The 23,955-nt window shown below is 32.7% G+C and overlaps 2 protein-coding genes across 2 annotated transcripts in view; one reads left to right on the plus strand and one right to left on the minus strand.

Annotated features, from left to right (window-relative positions):
• Nucleotides 1–2,811: 2,811 nt before the first annotated feature.
• On the plus strand, nucleotides 2,812–4,868 carry LOC127715562 (uncharacterized). The gene has a single exon (XM_052221650.1). The coding sequence runs from the start codon at nucleotides 2,996–2,998 to the stop codon at nucleotides 4,673–4,675; it is 1,680 nt and encodes a 559-aa protein (XP_052077610.1). The 5' UTR covers nucleotides 2,812–2,995; the 3' UTR covers nucleotides 4,676–4,868.
• Nucleotides 4,869–15,445: 10,577 nt separating this feature from the next.
• Nucleotides 15,446–23,955, minus strand: part of LOC127715549 (calpain-15-like) — a 47,700-nt gene continuing 39,190 nt past the window's right edge. Inside the window, exons 12-13 of the mRNA XM_052221637.1 lie at nucleotides 22,811–22,986; nucleotides 15,446–21,117 (exon numbers count right to left, since the gene is read on the minus strand). Coding sequence (XP_052077597.1) covers nucleotides 20,937–21,117; nucleotides 22,811–22,986 — 357 coding nt within the window. The 3' untranslated portion in view covers nucleotides 15,446–20,936. The remainder of the gene's footprint in view (nucleotides 21,118–22,810; nucleotides 22,987–23,955) is intronic.

A 23,955-nucleotide genomic window follows, 5' to 3' on the forward strand; every position in this document is an offset into this window, starting at 1 on the left:
GCTCAGCATTCATCATGTAAACGATCACATTACAAATCATTTTAGGAAAGCACTGTGTAAGCAGACATTTCAGGAGGCAACAAGTCTGTAGGCTGTATGAATATTATCCGAACAAATTCATTTCTTGTCAACTTCATAATTATTTCAAACATTTTAATAGATGTCATCCAAATTTGGTCTATTTCTTTTAGCTTAATATTCTTGCTTTTTCAAAGTCATGTTCATTTATTTTTCAACCGCGCCCAGAAATATGCGGTTACCTTTAATTTCAGAAAAGGATTAAGGGAAAGGCGATCTGGGTTCCCCTTTTAAAACCTACATTTAATGTTAATGCAGACTTATTACTTGGTCCAAACAAAACCTTGTCAAGTTTGGGGCCCCCTGAGTACCCCTTCTTTCTATAATTCATCCTACATCTACATTTGAATTTGTTGCTTATTTGTTATTTGGTCTATGAATATCTGTCTATATATTGACAATGAAACCACATCTTCATGGTCCCACAAAAATGTTGAAAATGTGTATGTTTCATTTTTTTTCTAGCTCCTCTCATATGATAGCAGTACCTTTTTGGTCACTATTCTGTGTTGCGTCTAAATATTAATTGTAACACTTTAAAGTGACTGAACAGGTAAAATAAATACTTCTCAAGAAACAGAAAAAGAAGACTACTTGGAACAGCACCAGACTATGTATGAATAAAAACTCAAATCGGAATAGCATGGATGAAATATTTATACATTTTGTACATCATTGTGAATAAGCAAGGAAAGCTATTAATGATAGTGCATTTTTTAAAAGTTTATTGGGTTTTTATTCATATTCTGTTCGAATTTTCACACAATCTGTCAAAAAGGCAAAACTAACTTTACTGAAACTTTCAAACAATATGAGAAGTGTTCCATTCACCAAAACACACTTGCGATTCTGCCAAAAAAAATCATGCATGATTTTGTGAATGAAAGGGGACAGAAGATCCTGACACAGCGCACCCGAGCATGTCAATTGCAAACTGACCCAATAATTTATATATCACGACCAGTCAACTGATACTGACATTATCAGAGAGTACACATCAAAGAAAAAATGCACAAATTACCGATAAATTGTTAAATTTGATATCATAGAATTAAATATGTTTTATTACAAAGAAATGTTCTCAATCTTGTCGATAGATATAACAGAATGTCATATCAGTACCAAAGACAACTCTCCATCCAAGTCACAATTTGTAAAAGTAAACCATTATAGGTTGAAGTACGGTCTTCAACATGAAGCCTTGGTTTACATCAAACAGCAGGCTATATAGTCCATATCAATCATGACAATAAACATAAACAAACAAAACAACTATAGCTTACCGGTACTAATCATCCTGACTATATGTATAACATGAACTTGTTGCCATCAGAAATGAAAATTTAAATATCCCAACTAACAAAAGCATATGCTTACACATGCAACCAAATATAAAGCACTAAATGATAATACCAATATGAAGCTCTCATCTATAGAACTTACAAAAAAAATGTCAAGATTACAAACCGCAACAAAATGATAAAAAATATAAGAAGCCAGCTGACAACATGTTCTAGAAAATTATTTGCAATTAATATTTCATTCCAAATCCATTACCACAAAACACCTTCTTACAGTTATACTACATCTGGAAATTAGTAATAACAACACTTAACCTGTACCTTTAAAACTAATTGCTTCTTCTAAGACAAAAGCCAGATGAGATATTCATCACTTGAAGTGCTCCAGCTAGAAATAGAAAGGGGCAGGGTGCCAGTGAAAGGCAGGGCACTTTTTTATGAAAAATGCACTTCTAATTCTGTTGTCTACGTTTCTGTGTGTATCACGAGTTCACTTTATTTTTTTCACTGTATATGTAGTTAATAAAGATGCATAAGTTGTTGTTTTGATTATTTATTCTATAAAATTTGCATTAGAAAAGTCATTCATACTACATGTTCATAAAACATGGCAATACACATTCATACATCAGATCACTATTAACCAAAAGAAGCAAAATAAACTTACTATTCTCCCCCCCCCCTTTAGGGCTAAAGAGACCACTGTCTTCTATACATATAAGATGTAATATTCTCATATTTGAACGGCCAACTATAGTAGTCAGAGGCGGATTTAGAGAGTTTTTCAGGGACCCCCCCTTTGTGGGAAAACTTTGGTTGATCATATACATGTAGTGAATCACTGAAGCATGACTGGAGCGGGCCCCCTCTTATGAAATTTCTAGATCTGCCACTGGTAGTCATTTTGTCAAGCAGTAATCCTCAAAAGTAAATAATACGATTTTCTTATCAACTTGATTATAACCTTGCTAACTATTACATAACTGTCAAGACACAGTATGCATTTTAAAACTACTTGCATTGTCATAAAGAGTAAACAATCATATTCTACAAAACAAAGAAAAAAGTGTTTGTATCGTTACTCTTGCTATTACAAACCATATATATATATTATCATATGTGACTATCAAGCCTCCTTCAATGATAACCCTGATTCACCAAGACTACAACTAAAATCAAAAACCAGGAGAAAAAAAGACACTATATATTCTAATGCTTGGAGTGCAAGATTCCAATAAAAAAAAAACTATACCCACAATCCACCGATCTCAATATAAGCAGCTAAAATACGGCAAGCTTTTTAGAAAAGCTATTACTTGTTGTATATACAACAGTATTAGTCTTGATCATTGAGAAGCTTATAAATCAAATAAAATTTGTGTTTATACATGTTATATATTACAAAGTACACGTCTTCATACATCCATTTAAACTCCAACATATCATTTGCTAGATCTACAGTATGCATATCACTATATATTGATTTATAGTTTATTCATACTACAAATATGCAGTATTTATAAACGGAGAAATGTTTCTAAAAATAATAAACCTTGGATACGGTTGACAAGGCCTTGGTTACCTGATCACAAACAAGGAAAATAATACACATAAAAATGGCATTTTCACAATCAGTCAGAAAAGGACAAATTCCTGTTAAGTGTGGATTATGTGAAACTGATAGACCCATTAAATGGAAGTGTTTAGAATGTGACCTTTTATTGTGTAATCATTGTAAGAAGGTACGTTTAAGAGGAAACACTGCAAAGGATCACAGAATAATTGATATCAAAGAAATTGGGCTATACGGAGAAGATTTTGCAAACATTCCCTGTCAGGACCATGCTGGACAATATGCCTGTCTGTATTGTAAGACATGTGAAAGTCTTCTTTGTCCATCCTGTGTAGCAAAAATTCACAAAAAACATGATCTAACAGAAATTCAGGAAAGATACGCTGTGAAATTTGACAAGTTGAAAAAAGGACAAAGTAAAATTCAAAGGAAAAGGAAAACAATTGTATCTAAAAAAGAACAGCTTAACCAACTTTTATCATCAGAAAATTATAAATACAACCAGGTGAAGGAAGATGTTCTTAAGCATGAAAAATCTGTCAAAGAAGCTGTAGAAAGGCATTTTAAAGAACTTAGAGATAAATTGGACCAGAATCACAACTCTGTTTCTAACACAATCAAATCTGACTTAAATGCTGTCTCAGTTTTACTAAAACAAGCTGACAACAAAAACAATGAAGTCCAGGAATTCATTAAAATCAGTGATGCCTCCAAGTTCTTTACAGAAGTAAACAATTTAGAAAAATCTATTGACATCCAAATGCCCCAACCAAGATCAAATTATGGCTCTTTACCAAACTTCATTCCAGGGGAGATCACTCAGTCTAACATTGGGGTGTTGGAATTTGATGAAAATCTATCTTATGAACCGCATGTTTATCTGGAAATAAATAAAGAATATCAAACTGAATTTGAGGCTGTAACATTTGTTAGCTCATCTATTGATCAGACTTTCTGGATAAGTTCTGGTGGTATGGGTTTAGTTCAAAAAGTTAAACTTGAGGGAAACAAACTAAAGGTAATATCCAGTTATAATATGAGAGTCTATGGTATGGCTGTTACTAAAACAAATAATCTACTTCTGTGTCATGAGGAATCAAGACTCCAAGAGGTAATCAGTCATACGGATAAACTTACAGACACAGTATATAATATGTCACCATTCCACCCTACAGCAGTCCATATCACTAGTGACAATAAAGTTTTAATAGGAGGTGTTAATAAAGTCTTCCCTAGACAAGGAAGAAGAGTTGTAATACTAATGAATGAGAATGGAGACCATGAGAGAGTGTATGAACATGATCAACATAAACAACCTTTATTTTCCTATCCCTTGAGAATAACCAGTACCAGTAATGGGAATATCCATGTAGTGGATGATGTAAGTGGTGACAGAGGCAGAGTGGTAGTGTTAGGACAGGGAGGCGATATCATTAATATCTATACAGGAGATACCGAGATCAACATACCATTCAAACCAAGAGGCATAGTAACAACACCTAGAGACAATGTTATTGTAACTGATATCAACACTCATACACTCCATATCCTGAACAATGCTGGCATACTGGTGACATATTATAAAACAAGTGACATTAACATTGTGTTACCAAGTTCTCTTGCATTCACCCCAACAGGACAACTCTATATAGGATGTCTTACACCAAAAAGGAGTCAAGCCAAGGACGCCAAAATATATCAAGTAACAATATCACTTTGTTAAAACATTCATAAAACATCATTGTATATACTAACCAGAGAAAATTATATGTTTGCTCAAGTATATGTTTACCTCAACTTGTGCTGGCAGTTTGTTTTATTTTTATCAAAAAAAGAAAATGTGGTCAGTACATACTAATTAGTAAGACAATGTTGCATATTTTAATCAGAGAAAATAAATTCATATAATTATTCTTTGTCCGGCATTAGGACTAGAACATAATGTTTAAACTGTCCAACCCTGAAGTGACTTGTTGTATACATTTACTTTTATTGTCATATCACTAGAGTCAATGTTAACAGTTTATAGCTACCACATTTGTACCAGAATGTCAATATTGCCCATTGTTAAATTAAATTAATTAGGGCCCCTCTGAATGGCGGACGCCCTATAGTGATGTCCGTCCGTCCTTCCGTCTGTCCGTCCGTCCGTCCGTCCGTCTGTCCAACCCTGAAATGACTTGTTGTTTACATTTACTTTTATTATTGTTAAAGCTCACTAGAGTCAATGTTACAGCTACTGCATTTGTACCAGAATGTCAGTATTGCCAATTGTTAGTATAAACTTAATTAATTAGGGCCCCGCCGAATGGCGGACGCCCTATAGTGATCAGTCTGTCCGTCCGTCCGTAACAAATTGTGTCCGCTCTATATCTAGAGAACCGTTATGATTTCAAAGTTTATACTTGACATGTATATTAACGAACGCCAGAGGGTGTGTTATAATGTATGCACAACTTCCTAGGTGAAAGGTCAAGGTAAAAAACTTTGGTTGTAGTTGACAACCCCATGTCCTATGGTAAAGATCGTGTCCGCTCTATATCTTGAGAACCGTTATGATTTCAAAGTTTTTAAAGTTTATACTTGATATGTATATAAACCAACACCAGAGGGTGTGTCATAATTTTCGTACGAAAGCCTATTAGGGTTACAAAACAAATATTTATTTCGATATAAATATCTCGTAATTACGAGAAAACTATCGCGTAATTACGAGATACGAGATAATTATCTCGTAATTACGCGATAGTTTTCTCGTAATTACGAGATATTTATCTATACATATTTTTTGTGACCCTAATAGGCTTTCGTACTATTAATATTGACTTGGGAAAATCACAAATAGTATGTAGCGGGGTCAAAAATATTTGATGTAGCCAAACTTTTTTCCTAACCTGTGGCAGGAGATAAAATAAACGATGAAAAACAATTGAAAAGGACTTACTCATCAGATCAATACAATACACAGTAAACAAATAACAAATAACAAACAAATATACTTAGGACACACTGTTATTCACGGACTAAAGTGTATATAATAAATATATTCCAACATGAGCACATAAAAAATGTCTTTATGATAAGGTAAACAAAAATTTAAATTATGAGGAACAAATCCACGTTGACAGTTAGAAAATAGTTTATTGTGGTTTATGTGTCATAATTTCATCCTAGGGAACACACCTCAGTTGTTTCGTGGTCTCGAGTTTAGAAGGTAGTGGTTTCGTGGTCTTGAGTTTAGAAGGTAATGTGTTCGTGGTCTCGAGTTTAGAAGGTAGTGGTTTCGTGGTCTCGAGTTTAGAAGGTAATGGGGTCTCGAGTTTGGAAGTTAATGGTTTCGTGGTCTCGAGTTTAGAAGGTAGTGGGTTCGTATTCTCGAGTTTGGAAGGTAGTGGGTTCGTGGTCTCGAATTTGGAAGGTAGTGGGTTCGTGGTCTCGAGTTTGGAAGGTGTTGGGTTCGTGGTCTCGAGTTTGGAAGGTAGTGGGTTCGTGGTCTCGAGTTTGGAAGGTATAGTGGGTTCGTGGTCTCGAGTTTGGAAGGTAGTGGGTTCGAACCTCAGTTTTCAACTCAGATCCTACACACGTCACAAAAACAACATGGCAAAATTTAACTTTGACCCATTTTTGAAAAGATAAAATCTAAACTATCTAAGATTATTTTGATTTAAAATTAATGCAACTATTCAAAGGAAAATATGATAACATAAAAAAAAACATATACTGTAGCTAGGTGGCCGATAGAGCAAATCACACCCTATAACCGGCGATAAGAACTGCTGATGCAATTGTTAATTTACAGATCATAATTATCTGTACACAATTGCAAAATGCAACAGGGGCCACGCTATGGCCTTTGACCTTTGACCTTGAAAATCAGTAAGGTTTTAGATATTTATAGGACTAAGTATGTGCAAAGTTTGGTCAAAATCCCTGGAACGATGTTGAGTCTAGAGTGTTAACAAGGGTGTTAAAGAAATTTTAAGTTCCACTGTGACCTTGACCTTTAACCTATGAACTTGAAAATGAATAGGGTTCTAGATATTCATAAGAATTAAGTAAATGACAAGTTAAGTCAAAATATGTCGAGCTATGATGAGTCTGGAGTATTAACAAGGGTATAAATTAAATTACAAGTCCAACTGTGACCGTGACCTTTGACCTTGAAAATCAATAGGTTTCTAGATATTCATAAGGACTAAGTATGTACCAAGTTTGGTCAAAATCCTGGAACGATGTTGAGTATAGAGTGTTAACAAGGGTGTTACGGACAGAAAGACGGGCGGAAGGACGGACAGACGGTACCGTTACAATATCCCTTCCAACTTCGTTGGCGAGGGGATAAAAGCCATTGGAATCGGAAATGCAGACACGATGGCAATGGGGACACGAAGGGTTGATTGAATTACATAAATGAAAGCCCGTTGTAGGATATGAGATAGTAAATACGGAAAACAATGTCAGCTGAAGCTAATTTTGTTTTTATCTTTTCTTTCAATGTCTTGCAAAACTTTTTATTTCTAAAATCAAAATGGTTAGAAAAGAAAACAGTTACCGTCTTATTTAAGACGCTTGATTATGATACATGTATCTAGTCCTATATAACAGGTGACCGGGGCGGGGGATGGGGGCTATACTTTGTGTTTCTATTTTTTCTGACATCTTCTGTTTACTTATTTTTTTTTTTTTAATTTTTTTTATTTGCTGTGTTTACTACCAGTGTGCGAATTCAAAACTAACGGCAATCACTGAATAAGAGGCTCATGGGATGTTCATACAGAATATTGCGGGGATAAACATTTTTGTGAGCGTTCAACCCTCCTCTTAACCTTGGACAGTGGTGTAAGTTGTAACAGCACAACATAAGAACAAACTGTAAAAATCAGTTGGGAATGGCTTGACGCATTATATTGGCAGGAAGCACAAAAAACCAACTAACATAAAGACAAAAGACACAAAGTACCAATAGTATAGAATAATTGTTACTAAAAGTACTTGACGACAAACTTTTCTGGTGGATCATAAAAATGCATAACTTTAAAAATAAAACTCCATTTTTTGTGTGTGTTATCTAGGATAATTAGTCTTCAACCTCTGAAAATTTTTAGTGTGCCCTTTCACGAAATATTTAATTAGAATTTTTTTAAATATTTTTGAAATTTCAAAAATTCCCCTTGACAACCGTCAGACAATAGTTTTAAGTTGACAAAATGCATAAAAGTGCATTAAATGATGCTCAATAGCTAGTAGATACATTTGTCTTTTAAAATACAACAGGCATGTAAGGATCGTAATGATACTATGTGCATAAATTTATCGGTTTTCAAGAGCTAAATTGACAGCGCGTCATCATGCAATGGCTTCTATTTTTACGATTATAAAAATTAGATGGCGTAATGGGGAGATAATTTTGACGAAGTAGAATCCTGACTGTTTATTTTGTTTGAAGATTAAAGATGAACAACATTTTATTATCAGTTGTCCAGTATACAATGATAATGGAAAGATATTTCAGATCTCTCAAATGAGGCAAAAATGGATTTGGTTAATTACTGTACTAATACAATTGTTTGTTTTAAAATATTAAGGGACTATTTATTAAAAGTCTAGATGTAAGACGAAATGTCAAAAAATATACTTAATAATGATGATTGTTGTAACCTTATTGCTGTGGTCCTGTCTGGAATAAGATTAAATACTGAATAATGGCATTTTTGTTTTTTATACTGACTTTATCAGCAAGAATATCAAGCGAGCCAGCTAGGGCGAGCTGATATTCGAGCTGATGAAGTCATTATCAAAAAATAAAATGTCATTATTCTGTTTATCGGCAATTTGATATAACTTTATATATTTGTTGTTGAGATTATAAAGTAAAATAGTTCGTAAAACTACTTTAATTTACGCGTTGGGATAGTTGTTCGGTTATATGAATGAAGTCGCGTGCATTTCATTGATAAATTGACGCGGATGGACTTGAACAAGCGACGTTACAGCACTGGTACATGATGTCATTGCCTAATATTTTCGAGTATCAAGTCCTATCCACGATCTTTAAAATATGAGGAAGTAAGATCAAAGGGAAAATGTACAAATTGCCGATAACATCATTTATCATGTTTATCAGGAAGAGATAATTTAAAAATAATATATGTAGGTTTATAATTATATGAACTTTTAATATTTCATATCAATGTTGAAACGTTTTACAAAAATATAGTGTTATTTTTTGTGTATGTGATTGTCAGGATTCCAAATTATAACAAGTTATATATAAATTGTTTTCACGTAGCCAGAGTCCTCGGGTGGTGTGGACCACTCTTTCAACCTAAGAGTGGATTTGTGACAGATTTTTCACCCCACCTTTGCGATTCTTTGTCATTTATTTAATTGATATGATTTTATTTGATGTAATTTCGTATTAATTATGTATTTTAATTTATAATTATGAACTTTTATGTCAATTGTTTTATTTGCAAAATGTATATTTTGCATTTTATGATTTTGAATAAATGATCTTTTTTCTGTCAATTTAGTTTTAATATCATATGTAGCAAAACAAGCTCAGATTCTGGCCTTTGTATTCATTAGTATGTTTATGGTATCTGTCTGTCTGCCTTAAATATGAAAACGAAAAAGGTGAAAATCACATGTATTTTGTAATATAGAGTGTGAAATGCTCTGGTTCTCATTGAATGACGAAGCAGTAATCTAAAGGGTTTAAAAGTTTGCTTTTGCATAATGTATTTCTGCACAAAACTAAAACTAAATAAATGACTGTTTTGCTCGTCTGAGAGTACTGTTGAGCCAAACAAAATCAAATATATTGGTGTCAACTTGGACGGGAAGGACTGAATCAAAAGCTAGTAGTTCATGTCTTACGTCGGTGCATATGAAAAAATAACTTTCCTCGTTTGAGGGATCAAAACAACAGAAGACAGTCACACTTTAATGATTTTTTTTTGTCTCAATTGAGTTAATGTGCTAAATCTATTAAAGGTTAAAACATACTGCGGTAGAAGTAGATATATATGACACAAAAATCTGCGGTGTAAATGGCAAAATTTAATAAACTTTATGATAAAATGAAATACATTCTAAAATCAATTTCTAACGATGATAGCATTAGAAGCCTCGTTAACAATTATATTAATTAACAACTTTGCAACTTTTAACATTTTCCACTTTGACAAATATATTTATAGAAACTGACATTTGATAAACTTGAATAAGATAATCATACATTTATTTAAGTGGGTATTTCTGAAAATCAAATTTTGTATTTACAAATCCACATTCTGATTGTAGTATTTTACTGGTGTTGTCAGAGCGGTTAACTGCACATGCGTACCGCCTAAATCCTGCCTCTTTAAGAGATCTATAAATCTTTAGAAGGTCCACATAGTTGCTAGTTGTCGAATTCTTGATACAAGATGATCACTGAGCAGATTTTCAATAACTTCCCATTCGTATAACTCAATGTCCACTTTTAAGATATCAAAATGTCTCTGAAAGAAATGCAAAAATATGGATTAGAGGACATAAGACTAAAGACAAATAAGCACATGTCACTTCATCCGATTCTACGTTACATATATACATAGTTATGGATTAGAGGACATAAGACTAAAGACAAATAAGCACATGTCACTTCATCCGATTCTACGTTACATATATACATAGTTATGGATTAGAGGACATACGACTATAGACAACTAAGCACATGTCACACCATCCGATTCTACGTTACATATGTAGATATAAGAAGATGTGGTATGAGTGCCAATGAGACAACTCTCCATCCAAGTCAAAATTTATAAAAGTAAACCATTATAGGTCAAAGTACGATCTTCAACACGGAGCCTTGGCTCACACCGAACAGCAAGCTATAAAGGGCCCCAAAAATTACTAGTGTAAAATCTTTCAAACGGGAAAAACACCGTCTAATCTATATTAAAACGAGAAACACTTATGAACCACATCAATAAACGACAACTATTGAAATCAGATTCCTGACTTAGGACAGGTGCAAACAATTACAGCGGGTTTTAACGTTTTAATGGTACCAAACCTTCACCCTTATCTGAAACAATAGTGTAACATCACAACAACGAAAGACATTCTATAAAATATATTTTGAAATGGCTTAACTCAATCAAAAGACATTAACACCAGTGAACATATTACACTGAACAAATAAATTTGATCTATGATACAATGTAAATACAAAATAAATAAACTAAGGGAAGAATAATTAATGTCACTTCATTCGATTCTACGTTACATATATACATAGTTATGGATTAGAGGACATAAGACTAAAGACAAATAAGCACATGTCACTTCATTTGATACTACGTTACATATGTACATAGTTATGGATTAGAGGACATATAAGACTAAAGACAACTAAGCACATGTCACTTCATCCGATTCTACGTTACATATGTACATAGTTATGGATTAGAGGACATACGACTAAAGACAACCAAGCACATGTCACTTCATCCAATTCTACGTTACATGTGTACATAGTTATTGATTAGAGGACATAAGACTAAAGACAACTAAGCACATGTCACTTCATCCGATTCTACGTTACATATGTACATAGTTATGGATTAGAGGACATAAGACTAAAGACAAATAAGCACATGTCACTTCATCCGATAGCACATGTCACTTCATCCGATTCTACGTTACATATATACATAGTTATGGATTAGAGGACATACGACTAAAGACAACCAAGCACATGTCACTTCATCCTAAAGACAAGCACATGTCACTTCATCCGATTCTACGTTACATGTGTACATAGTTATGGATTAGAGGACATAAGACTAAAGACTAAATAAGCACATGTCACTTCATCCGATTCTACGTTACATATGTACATAGTTATGCAGGCTTCAATACCCTCGGGCAACGTTAACTTTAGCTGGATATGAAATACTCCTTCTAGGTCCTTTATGGTCATATAGCTACTTGAGTATTCAAGTATTTATACATCAAAGACTTTCCATTTTTTTAAGCGTCTTTGAAGAAGGTAAATACACAAGGCGTTTGACGCACCGCATTTATTATGTCATAATTTCAATTTCTCAACACTGGGTTGATACCACTGCACGTGTACGGCTTGTATCCATGGGTTCTATCAGGTCAGTAGTCAGTGCTTCGGTATTGACATGATTAACAACAAACAAATGGAAGTTTTTAACGACCTTGACTGGCTATACAGCCCTTGCACGGTCGGTACATGATTAATAACATACCTTCTTTGATTTATAATAGTTCAGTAAGGGAGCTACCATTTGATTTTTATGGGGGGACTAGGATAAAAAATGTTGTCCTGCCTTTTTATTTTTCCCTCTATTCGGTCCTGCTTTTTTTAATTTTCACTGTATTCAGTCCTGCCTTTATTTTTTTTAGTTTATCCAGCCTTTTTTTTTTACTCAAAACTCGTCCTGCCTATTTTTTTTCAAATTTCATCCTAGCCCTCCCCATAAAAATCAAATGGTAGCTCCGTAACTGAGGTTCCAACTCTCTTAGACACAGTTGACCGTTTGTGGATTTTGCTTTTCTATTAGTTTCCTCTTTCTTTGTCATATACACACGTAACGGTTATCCTATAAAATAGTATATACTATGAAATTGAGAGCGAGGGGCTGTGCCTTGAGCACTTAATTTCATAGTATATCCTTTTCCATTGACTATTTAATTTAGTACATATTTACAACTCGAGTTATCTTTTTATTGATCTATTGCTAGTTTATTTTCAGGGGCGTAGCTACCCGGAGGCATGACAGCACGTGCATCCACGTCGTTTTCACCAAAAAAGAGAGAGAGAGAGAGAGAGAGAGAGTTGGGGGAGTTAACTTATAGGAATTAGTCTTTCTATGTATGCATTTTAAAAACTACACAAAGAATAAGAGCAAGAGGAATACACATGCAGCGAAAATTTTAATCCTGTAAGACATGTATGTGTACAATAAATACATACAACTGGTGTAAACATGGCGGAACTTTTTATATTACGGACATTGTTTAGGAAAAAAAAAAAAAAAACTACATAGTTGTCGGTACAACCACCATAAGTTTAACGTATACTCGCCTTGAGTGCAAAAAAACAACCTAATCCCTTTAGGGTTAACAAAAAAACTTGAAAATGATTATTTTCCGCTTTGCCCAAAACACACATCTTATTAGAACGAAGACATCAACTCGTATCGATCCGGGAATAATGACGAACTAGTTCAAAATTGACCAAGTATGTAGGTCTTGACAACACGAATACTTCATTTTCACAACACGTACACGTTTTCCCGTCCTGGTGTGCATGTAATATTTGCTACTGGACATTAATAACCATTCGATCAATCAATAGTTTCCGTAAACTAATAGATGAGAAGTTGGAACTGCTGTTATTAGAAAGAAAGTACACATTTTCCAGTACATGTATTACGTTTTTATTTATTTTACAAAAAAACATCTTGTATATAGATTCGATAATTTGAAGTCGTTTCTATATTGGCCGGCTATACGAATAGTTGATGGTAAAAGCATTTAAATAAATTATTAATTCTAACTCGTTTTACTGGACTATTTGGTCATTCAATTTTATAATGAATTTTCTATCCGAGTCGAACACTAAACTGCTGATTCTTGTTCGAAAGAAACACCAAACTTTTAATACATGTATCTTCACTGTTATAATCTAGATATTGCCATACAACTGGTCGAATGCACATGCATTTGTTAATTAGCTGGATAATTAACAAACGCAGATCATGAAAAGATCGTGATCAAAGTACCATTCCCTCTGAAAAAGTTCATTAATTTCAACCTCGAGAATTCCTAACTGCGTAAAATTAGACATTCCTATCTCTCTCTTGCATGTAGAGTTTACCCACAGAGTTTTTAAACATCTAAATCCATATGTTCAGCAAAATATTGGGAATGTGTCCACCAAGTTTTTGGTATCCAAAGATGTTTATTCTAACAGAAACTCCACATAAAGTATTGTGTTTTGTTTATTGTTTTTTTTTATACATCTACTTTGCTCAATACACATACTAGCAATCTCCATGATTTGAAAAGCTCTCATGGCTCAAAAAACGTTTAGACAATAAGTCTTCATTCGACTCGAGGTTAAACAAATAGTTGACCAAAAAACCACAACAAAAATGTACAATTTTTATTACGGTTGTGATTGTTTTGAAACGCTATAAATGCGGATCTACCTTCTGGGGGCCTTAGGCGGCCCCAAACCCCTCGCCCTTTAGTTTGTGATTCCACTTCATTAAGAAGGTAGCTACGCCCCTGATTTTGGCTGACAGGTGTTTGTAAAACGAAGATCATTAACTAAGTTTTTTATGTTTTGTAAATTTACTCCCTAGTATCATAGCTACTATATCAGTTGGTGACAGTGATTTACCCATCAGTTTATAAATGCAGAAATTTAATGGTTTAGAGGTCAATCTCACATACAAATATGTGATTTTAAAATGCCGTAGACTCACAGGCACTTGTTTCTATCCATGGGACCCACTATCAAGTATATTTACTCCATGGACAATATGTATTTAATAAAATCATATCTTATCATAATGTGACTTATACTTACAAAATTCAAAGCTCAGTTTGAACTGACTTTAATGTATGACTTTAATAGAAAATACTTGAAATTCAATTTCTGACTACAGAAACATAAACTTTCAATATCAAGATCAATTTAGGTTGATTTTTTCTTGTTTGTCCTACTGCTTTTAAGACTTTTTACAACTTATACCATGAGTTAAGTGAAAAAGCAAAGGTAATGAAGTGTTAAGGAATATTGTCCCCCTTTTTTTCATCAGTTATCAATTATGGGTCATTTATTGATGAATATAAATACAGTTATGGTCATGAAACATTTTTCATTTACTATAAGTCAATAATATTTAAGGTAGAAAACTTTTATTTGAGACAATTTATGGGATTGGAGTGAATTTATGCAGTTTTTACATTAGGCAGTGCTATCTGTAAAAACAAGTTCAAGATCAAACAACCCTTTATAAGGGTTAAATCTAAATTGTTTGGGGAACTGTTTTCATTAATGCCAGATTTTTATACGGTTTATTACTTACGCATGCTAATGCTCCCCATCCATGAGAAACCTTATCAGGATATTCAGTTTTAAATGTAAGACATTACAATCTGTGGTAGATCCAGGGGACATGTAGAGGGTGTACGCCCCCCTTTAATCACCAATTTTTTTTCCTTAAATCTCATGTTTTTCACAATATATATAAATTTTTAGTATAGAATTGTTCAATTGCTCTGTTTAGCTGTTTATATTCAGTTATTGGTTAATATGACCTCTTTTAAAAATCATGGATTGGTAAGACAGGGCATACAACTGTGAAATAACAAGAAGAGTTTTAATTAGTAGCAGTTATCATAACTTCATAATACACATTTTAGGTGTAATGCTGTATTTTGATTAAGAACAACACTGATTATATGAATTTAATTAATGTTCCAACTTCCAAAATATATATGTTTATTTATGGTAATATAAATATCAAATACCAAAACATAAGTAATAAAAAATATACTTTATCACAGGTAAGTGTACAGTAATGTAAATAATGCATAATGAATATTATTCCACTGTTTATACATATTGATAGTTTAATCAATATTTGATTGGTTGAGACTATCTCACGTGTCATTGAACAAATCTTCATATTCCCTTCTGAGGATCATATTCCCCTCTGAAATGTTGGGATTACATCGTGCGACGTTACACGCGGTTAATGTACATAACGTTTTGAACTTCTTATTCTTCTTAAAATAGTGATAGCAAAAATCATTATCATATTCAAATTTATTTCAGATGATAAAACAAAAAAAAAGACTAATAATGAACTTTTGATCCGTACTGTTTATCAAGGTGTATGTCATGTTTAGTTTAACTTATAAAAACAAGCGGATAAGAAAAAAAAATGTATGCAAAATAATAATTAATGTATTGATAGTTAACAAAGCATAGGCAGTGGAATGAAACATTCATTTCCCTTTGCCTCGGGAGATATGAAGATTTGCTCACCCTCAAAAAATCATATTTCCCTGGGGCAGAGCCCTCGTGAAATATGAATATTCTTGGGTGAACAAATCTTCATAACTCCCTCAGGCATGGGAAATAAATGTATAATATTTAATTTGATAATACAAAACTATGATATTAGCATGAATTAAAGCAACACATTTCAGATCTTTATTTATATTAATTAAAAAACAAAAGGCTCTAGCCTAAATTGCACACATGGCATTCATATTGGTAATAATTGACTATTAATGCATCTCAAAATTCAAAATAAAAGAACAGTGCTTTTGAAAGGATCCATTCAGAAGATTCTTGGAAGAACATTTCTTTACCTTGTCTAACATGAATGGTTCTGATGCATCTATCCAATAAAACTGATGGAACAAAAATATGAAGCATGGAAATTTTATCTCATATTATATTACAAAATATAAGTTTCTTTTAAAAAGATCTGAAATTCCATGTTTTTATAATTATAATATAACAATAAATAATAACATACATAATAAATATGCATAATGTAAATATATAAATATTCTTGAAAACAAAAGAGGAATGTCATATAACAACAGAGTAACAAAAACATTCACAATGCTATGAGACTGGAATAACCCACAAAAATATACCTTCTACCACTGCTTTTATCAAAACACTCATTATATAACTTATTTCCAAGCATAAATGAGATATAGTTATGATACTATCCAGTTATTATCTAGCTGTTACCTGGAGTGGCTCCAACTCATAAAACGTCATAAGACAATTGATCAAGAATATATACCAGGACCAATAAAAAATGTATATACTCTGTTTACTCCATATATATAAATATAATGCAAAATTTTAAATGTAAATATCTTAATAAATAATAAACTAATAAACTTGCTCAAGAAAGTTGTAAAATATTTTTCAGAATTTTTCTTTTGTAGTGTTAGTATACCCTGCCTGACAAACATGAACACCTTGAGCTTACAATCATTACAAACCCCAAATATATTTAACCCATTGCATATGGTATCTGAGAAACAGACCAACCCACAAAACTTTACATTGACCGTTGAACCATGAAAATGAGGTCAAGGACAAATGAATTCTGTAAGACCGACATGTATATTATACAACCATTCCATACTCCAAATATATATGAATCATTGCTTATAGTATCTGAGAAACAGACCTAATCATAAAAACTAAACATTGACTGCTGATCCACGAAAATGAGGTCATGGTTAGATGAATCCTGCCAGACAGACCAGTCTCCTTGCAATCATTTCATATAATCAACATATTGCTAAAAAAGTTTCTGAAAAACAGACTTAACCATTAAAAGTTAACATTGACAAATGAATCATGTCAGATGAACATTGTCTGGCAGACATGCAGACCTTGCAAGGATCCCCAATACAAAATGTATAGTTATTGTATCTCTAACAATAAGTGACAATCTCATGTAACAAAAAACTTAACAATTTGTTTAAGCAGTCACTGAACCATATAAATGAGGTCAAATACCATGGATATATGACAATTAAAAACCGTAAGTTAAAAGCATATAAAAATCAATTATGCATAATGTAAATATATCAATATTATTGATTACAAATCAGGAATGTCATATAGTATAAAAGTAACAAAAAGCATTTATAATGCTGTGAGACTAGAAAAACACACACAAATATATATACCCTTTTCCATTACTTTTTTTTCTCAAAACCATCATTATAGAACTGAATTGTCAAGTATTATTTGAATAGATATGGTCTAAGACAATACTGATCATGAATATATACCAGGACCAACAAAAAAAAAATATATATATACTTATATCAATATTTCTTTTGTGAAACATCTTGCCTTATGTGACGTTAACTTATAATTCTCCAAGTTCCATATGAGCATTCTGGGTGTCATCAACTCCCAGATCCTACTAATTAGACAAGAGTGCATACGCTGAAATGTGTTGCCTGCTTTGCTTACCATTGATTTTATGTTGATAGTCTTAAATATAAAGTTTCACTACAAGTATCACATTAACATTTATGATCTAAGAAAATGAGGTCAAGGTCAGATAAATCAAGAAAGAAATATATGTACACCTTACAATCATTCCATACACCCAATATATGGAACTATTGCTTGTAGTATACAAGAAACAGACAAAATCATAAAAACTTTATATTGACCAATGAACCATGAAAATGAGGTCAAGGTCAGATGAACCCTGCAAGACAGACATGTACACTTAACAATCATTCCATGCATCAAATATAGTTGACCTATTGCTTACAGTTTAAGAAAAGCAGACCAAAACACAATAAACTGCTTGGCCTAGCGCAGCTGGATACAACCGCAGAGGTCCAACCCTGAACAGTCGGGGCAAAAATGGACACAATATTCAAGCTTCATACAGGTCTGAATTAGGATTGTAATTAAATATTTGACACTTTATAGGTTTCTGACACAGAATAAATGTAGTCAAAGAACTTGAAATTGGTTATATGATTTGAATTTATATTCAATTGAAGATTTCTTGCTTTTGTGCAATAGACTGTGCTGTTGCGCTATAATTAGTAAATCTGTTTTCAGACTATATACAAAGAATTAGCCAAATAAATTGTGACCCCCAATTTTTCTTTGGAAAATTGACAATTTCTTAAATTTTGAGGGAAAAAAATTGACCCCCCTATAAAAACTTCTACTCCCCGCCCTTTTCCAAAAAAAAAAAAAAATAATAATATTTGAAGAAATCTTTATAATTTCTTTAATCTTGAGGGAAAAAAATTGCAACTCCTTCCAAAAATTTTTTTTTTTTTGCCCCCCTCCCCCCCCTATTCGAAAAAAATAGAAAAAAATATCATTTGAAGAAATTTTCTATTTGTAAAATGTGGTGCAATTTAAGAAAAATATATACACTTAAACACAAGTTATTGCCTGAAAATTAAAAAAAATGCTTGTTTTATACCCTTTTTGGCCCCTAATTCCTGAATGGTTTGGGCAACTACCCCCAAAATGAATCCCAACCTTCTACTTGTGGTACATATTTCAGGGCAATCACAATACTTAAACACAAGTTATTGTCCTGAAACTAGAAAAATGCTTGTTTTGGGCCCCATTTGGGCCCCTAATTCCTAAACGGTTGGAACCATCACCCCCAAAAACAATCCCAACCTTCCTTTTGTGGTATTGAACCTTTTGTTTAATTTCATAGAGATCCATACACATAAAGTTATTGTCCGGAAACCAAATGTCTTCGGACGACGACGACGAAGCAGAAGGCGACGTGATAGCATTATACGACCCCAAAATTTTTTTGCGATCGTATTAAAATTTGACATTGAGCAATGAACTGTGAAAATGAGGTCAAGGTAAGAAAAAACCTGCCAACTGACATGTACATCCTAAAATATTTCCATACACCAGATATAGTTGATCTGTTGCATACATGTAATATTAGAAAAACAGAACAAAACACAAAAACTTAATTTTGACCAGTGAACAATGAAAATGAGGTCAAGGTCAGATGACACCTGCCATAAGACCTATTGCTTATAGTATCTGAGATATGGACTTGACCACGAAAACTTAACCTTGTTCACTGATACATGAAATGAGATTGAGGTCAAGTAAAAACTGTCTGACAGGCATGACGACATTGCAAGGTATGCATTTACCAAATATAGTTATCCTATCACTCATAATAAGAGAGAAATTAACATTACAAAAAATTTTAACTTTTCAAGTAGTCACTGAACCATGAAAATGAGGTCAAGGACAATGGACAAACGACAGACAGAAACTTCATAACATAAGGCATCTATATACTAAGTATGAAGCATCCAGGTCTTCTTTCTTCTAAAATATTAAGCTTTTAAGTAGTTAGTTAATGCTGCCTTGGCCGCCAGATCACTATCCCTATGTCTTGCTTTCTGCGACAGAAGTCGAAGGCTCAACAAATCAATGTTTCAAGCCAAAAATCACCTGATATCTTAATATAATCACATTTCAAGTATGTTTCATATAAGAATCCATTCTATTGATTGACTGAAAGCAATCGCAAGGCATTACAATATCAAATTTTATTTCTCAATAAAATTCAACCTTCATGACAGCACATGCTTCTCATGACAACTTCACAACAATGAATATAAAAACAAATGAAAAATTAGCTATAACTCATAATTTCATGGTTGTAGCATAAAAATGTAATTATAAAAATTGAATGCTTCTTTTAGTAATTTTATTGGGATGTAAAAGTGTTGACCAGAGCATGCATTAAATAAATGAATATTCAAATATTTATAGAAATTAGACATGGATAATTGACAATCCAATAAAAATTTGGTTAGAAAATAAATTGTGATGGACATGAAAGGACAACTATATTTTGCCATATAATATATGGTGGTTACTGTGGATTCACTTAGTTTGGATGAGACCAATTTTCATGGATTGAAGTAAAATTGTATTTTGTGTAAACTTGCTTTCCTGATTTTGTCAAATTCTGCATACAAACCTATAGGAATTTTAATTTTGTTGAATAATTAAATTGTTTCATCTATACAAACAAAATCCACAAAAATGAGCATCCCACAAATATTAATGAATTCACAGTTCATGTATTCATGAAAAAAATAAAAGCTCAAGTTCAAAACCTTTTTAAAGAAAATTATTTTCTTAAGGAAAGATATGAAGGGAAAAAAACAACATTATCAGTTATTCTGTGTTTTTTTTCAAAGCATTCACCAAAATGTAGATCCTAAACAATGGCAATTTAATTAATGGCATGACATTATTTTAATTTTGGGGTACAAACAATTAAATTATCTATAGTCCTATTGATTTTAAAATGGTGAATTCAAATCTCAATTATGCAAAATTATATGAAATTCAAAGTACATTATCTGATTGGTCTAGGTATATGTAAGCATTCTAGTTCCCTTGGAATCTCTGGTAGATGACTTTTTGTCTTGTGGCCATAGTAGTCCAATGTCGAGGAACTACTACTGATGTATGATGAGACATATTGGACGCAGTATCCAGATCTCTGGTTTATTCTTGTCAATAAAAATATCAGCTGTCTAGAAAATACAAGTAATAAACTATTTACTGTAAATTCAGAAATTATTTCAAGGTTTTTATTAATGCAAATAATGCAACTCGGTGAATATAGCAATAAAAATAACATGCATTCTGATATCTGATACATATCTTATTTGCAGATTTTCCTAAAAGCGCAATAATTAATCTTGCATTTTCGTTCATTGTTTAAAAAATCGCAAAAATAAATACACACAATAATTTCTGAAATTACAGTATTGATAACTGTCTTAACATTGGAAGACTTTTTAACTTTATGGAACAGAGTTGCACACAGGCAAATGTGCCAAGCACGTGCGAAAGTCATGCGTGAATCATGCGCAAATCGTGCGATATATGAAGTATGCGTAAATCACATGATCTTCAATTGCTGTTTTCGCACATATTTCACATGCATGTATCGCATATTTTTGTAAACGCATGATTTAGGCATGAAGGCTATTACATGCGTAAATTATGTGTGAATCATGCGAAAATTGTGCATTATATGAAGTATCTGTTAAACGCATGATCTTCACATGCGTTTTCGCACGTTTTGTTACATGCTTGTACCGCATAATTGTAAACCCATGATTAACGCATAAATGCTAATTAATGCGTGAATCATGCAGAATCATGCATAAATTTACGCACGATAATCGGATGTAGCTCAATTAGGATGTTTTCCGTGTGAAAAATTCACATGATATTCGCATGATTTTCGCACGATTTTCATGCGTGGCACATTTACTAGTGTAGCTTTTATATATAATGCTTGTATGATGTAACATCCATTTTCTTAAAACGTGTCTCATTCAACACTGACCCTCCCCTATTTAAAATAACACTCATAATTATGTCTTGCTATGCCACTGTAAGAAAGCCATACTATTTGTATACTATACAATCAGCTGCATTTTTTCTTACATAGAATAAGTGATGGTATAGATGTAAGTAAATACATTTCTTTACGGTCCTATGTTTTACATATAACGGTCTTTCTATATTTAAATGAGATAGGGTAATACCCATTGAATTCCTTTCTGCACGGATGATTTCGGCAGTCAGTATATAAGGAAGATTTGAGGTGTGTTTGACCAATGCGACGCTCGTTACAAGATAGTAAGGACTATGTTAGTTTGGTATACTATTCCTCACCCTCCCACCCCATTTACGCATATTATATGTAACCTTATCGTTTCTTATCGACTTGTGTATAGTAAAAATTGATTCATTATGTATGGCTGATTGTGTATATTTATGTTGAACACGTTCAATTAAATGCGATTTTGTAGCGAACGCACAACCCTATACTGTGTTTGGTTTTTTCTACGATATCTAGTTCAGAAAAAATTTATTTTTGGAGGAGTGAAACGAGGGAGTAAATAACAGCATATTTTTAAGATTTTGTTGACTTTGACTGAAAGTTGAAAATTCATATCACTGACTTATCTTCAGGTGTTTCCTTTAAATTATTAACAAATTTTGATTTGATGGCTACTGCATGCAGTAGGCATGACAACAATCACGATATTTTACCCATAATATTTTTTTTTTATTAAATTTCAACTTTGCTACTTGAAAATTCTCTTGAATGAGTTATTCATTCATTACAAAAAAAATCTAAGATTACTTGTAGATATTGTTAACAAATAATTGTACTAAATAGTAAAATGATTTTTCTGCAGTAAATACCTATGTCCTGGTGGTATTACATCTTGTGTCAACATAAAACCCCTGGTGCTAATCAGATTCGTTGATTTGGAACAATCTTCCTCTATTGCAGTATACTGCTTTTTGTCTTTGTTTTCAACTATGAATATTAATCCATCCAGCGAAAGAGTATAGGTTCCAGTATTACCCTTCAAAGTCTGAAAGTATTTAGCAGAAAACATCAGAAAAAAATCAATCAACGTCAAATTAAAGTCAATCAACAATCAAAGATATAAAATTGTATTTTTAACAATGGATCCCCAAATTAATTCTTTTTCAAAAAGCTTAAAATTCATAAAATATGGGCTCTAAAGAGCTGGTGTCACTCACCTTGTTCTATGTGCATCTTCAATTTATGGCCACTCTCGAACATTGAAGGCTAGAATATTATTTATGACTTACACCTCTTTTTTGTTGATCTTGTCTTACTGATCATTTGTAATGTTAACGATTTCTATCTATCTTCTATAGTTGTGGCCAATAATACAAAACAATGTATTAATCTTCATTTAAGGACAATAACTCCAATAACGACTCATCAGACGATTTAGACCATGATGACTTTTTTGTAGACCTGTTATGTTGTTAAATTTTACTTTTAAAGTTTCTCTCTTTCTATATTGTTTTCAAAATAATAGGCAAATATTAAAGTATATTGAAGTTGTCTGATAGCTTTGATGCAAATGAACAGTAGATAGATCTAATCAATGGTAAAGTGGTTTTAAAGAAAAAGACTGAAATAAGAATAACTGACTAAAGAATTTGACTATTCAACATGGTGACAATCACTTAAAATGTATTTCGGGGCTGATGAGAATCATAACAGGTTTTGCTCTGTTTACATTAAATATTCTTATAAAAAGACGATGTGGTATGATTGCCAAGGAGACAACTCTCCACAATAGACCAAATGACACAGAAATTAACAACTATAGTTCATCGTACAGCCTTCAACAATGATCAAAGCCCATACCGCATAGTCAGCTATAAAAGGCCCCGAAATGACAAATGTAAAACAATTCAAACAAGAAAACTAACGGCCTAATTTATGTATAAAATAATGAATGAAAAACAAATATGAAACACAGCAACAAACGACAACCACTGAATTACAGGTTCCTGACTTG

The sequence above is a fragment of the Mytilus californianus genome, unplaced genomic scaffold, assembly GCF_021869535.1.
Source record: "Mytilus californianus isolate M0D057914Y unplaced genomic scaffold, xbMytCali1.0.p SCAF_9, whole genome shotgun sequence".
In the NCBI taxonomy this organism is placed as follows: Eukaryota; Metazoa; Mollusca; class Bivalvia; order Mytilida; family Mytilidae; genus Mytilus; species Mytilus californianus.

Bases quoted from the DNA above. Each gene is read 5' to 3' on its own strand.
- LOC127715562 (XM_052221650.1), top strand. From the start codon at position 2,996: ATGGCATTTTCACAATCAGTCAGAAAAGGACAAATTCCTGTTAAGTGT.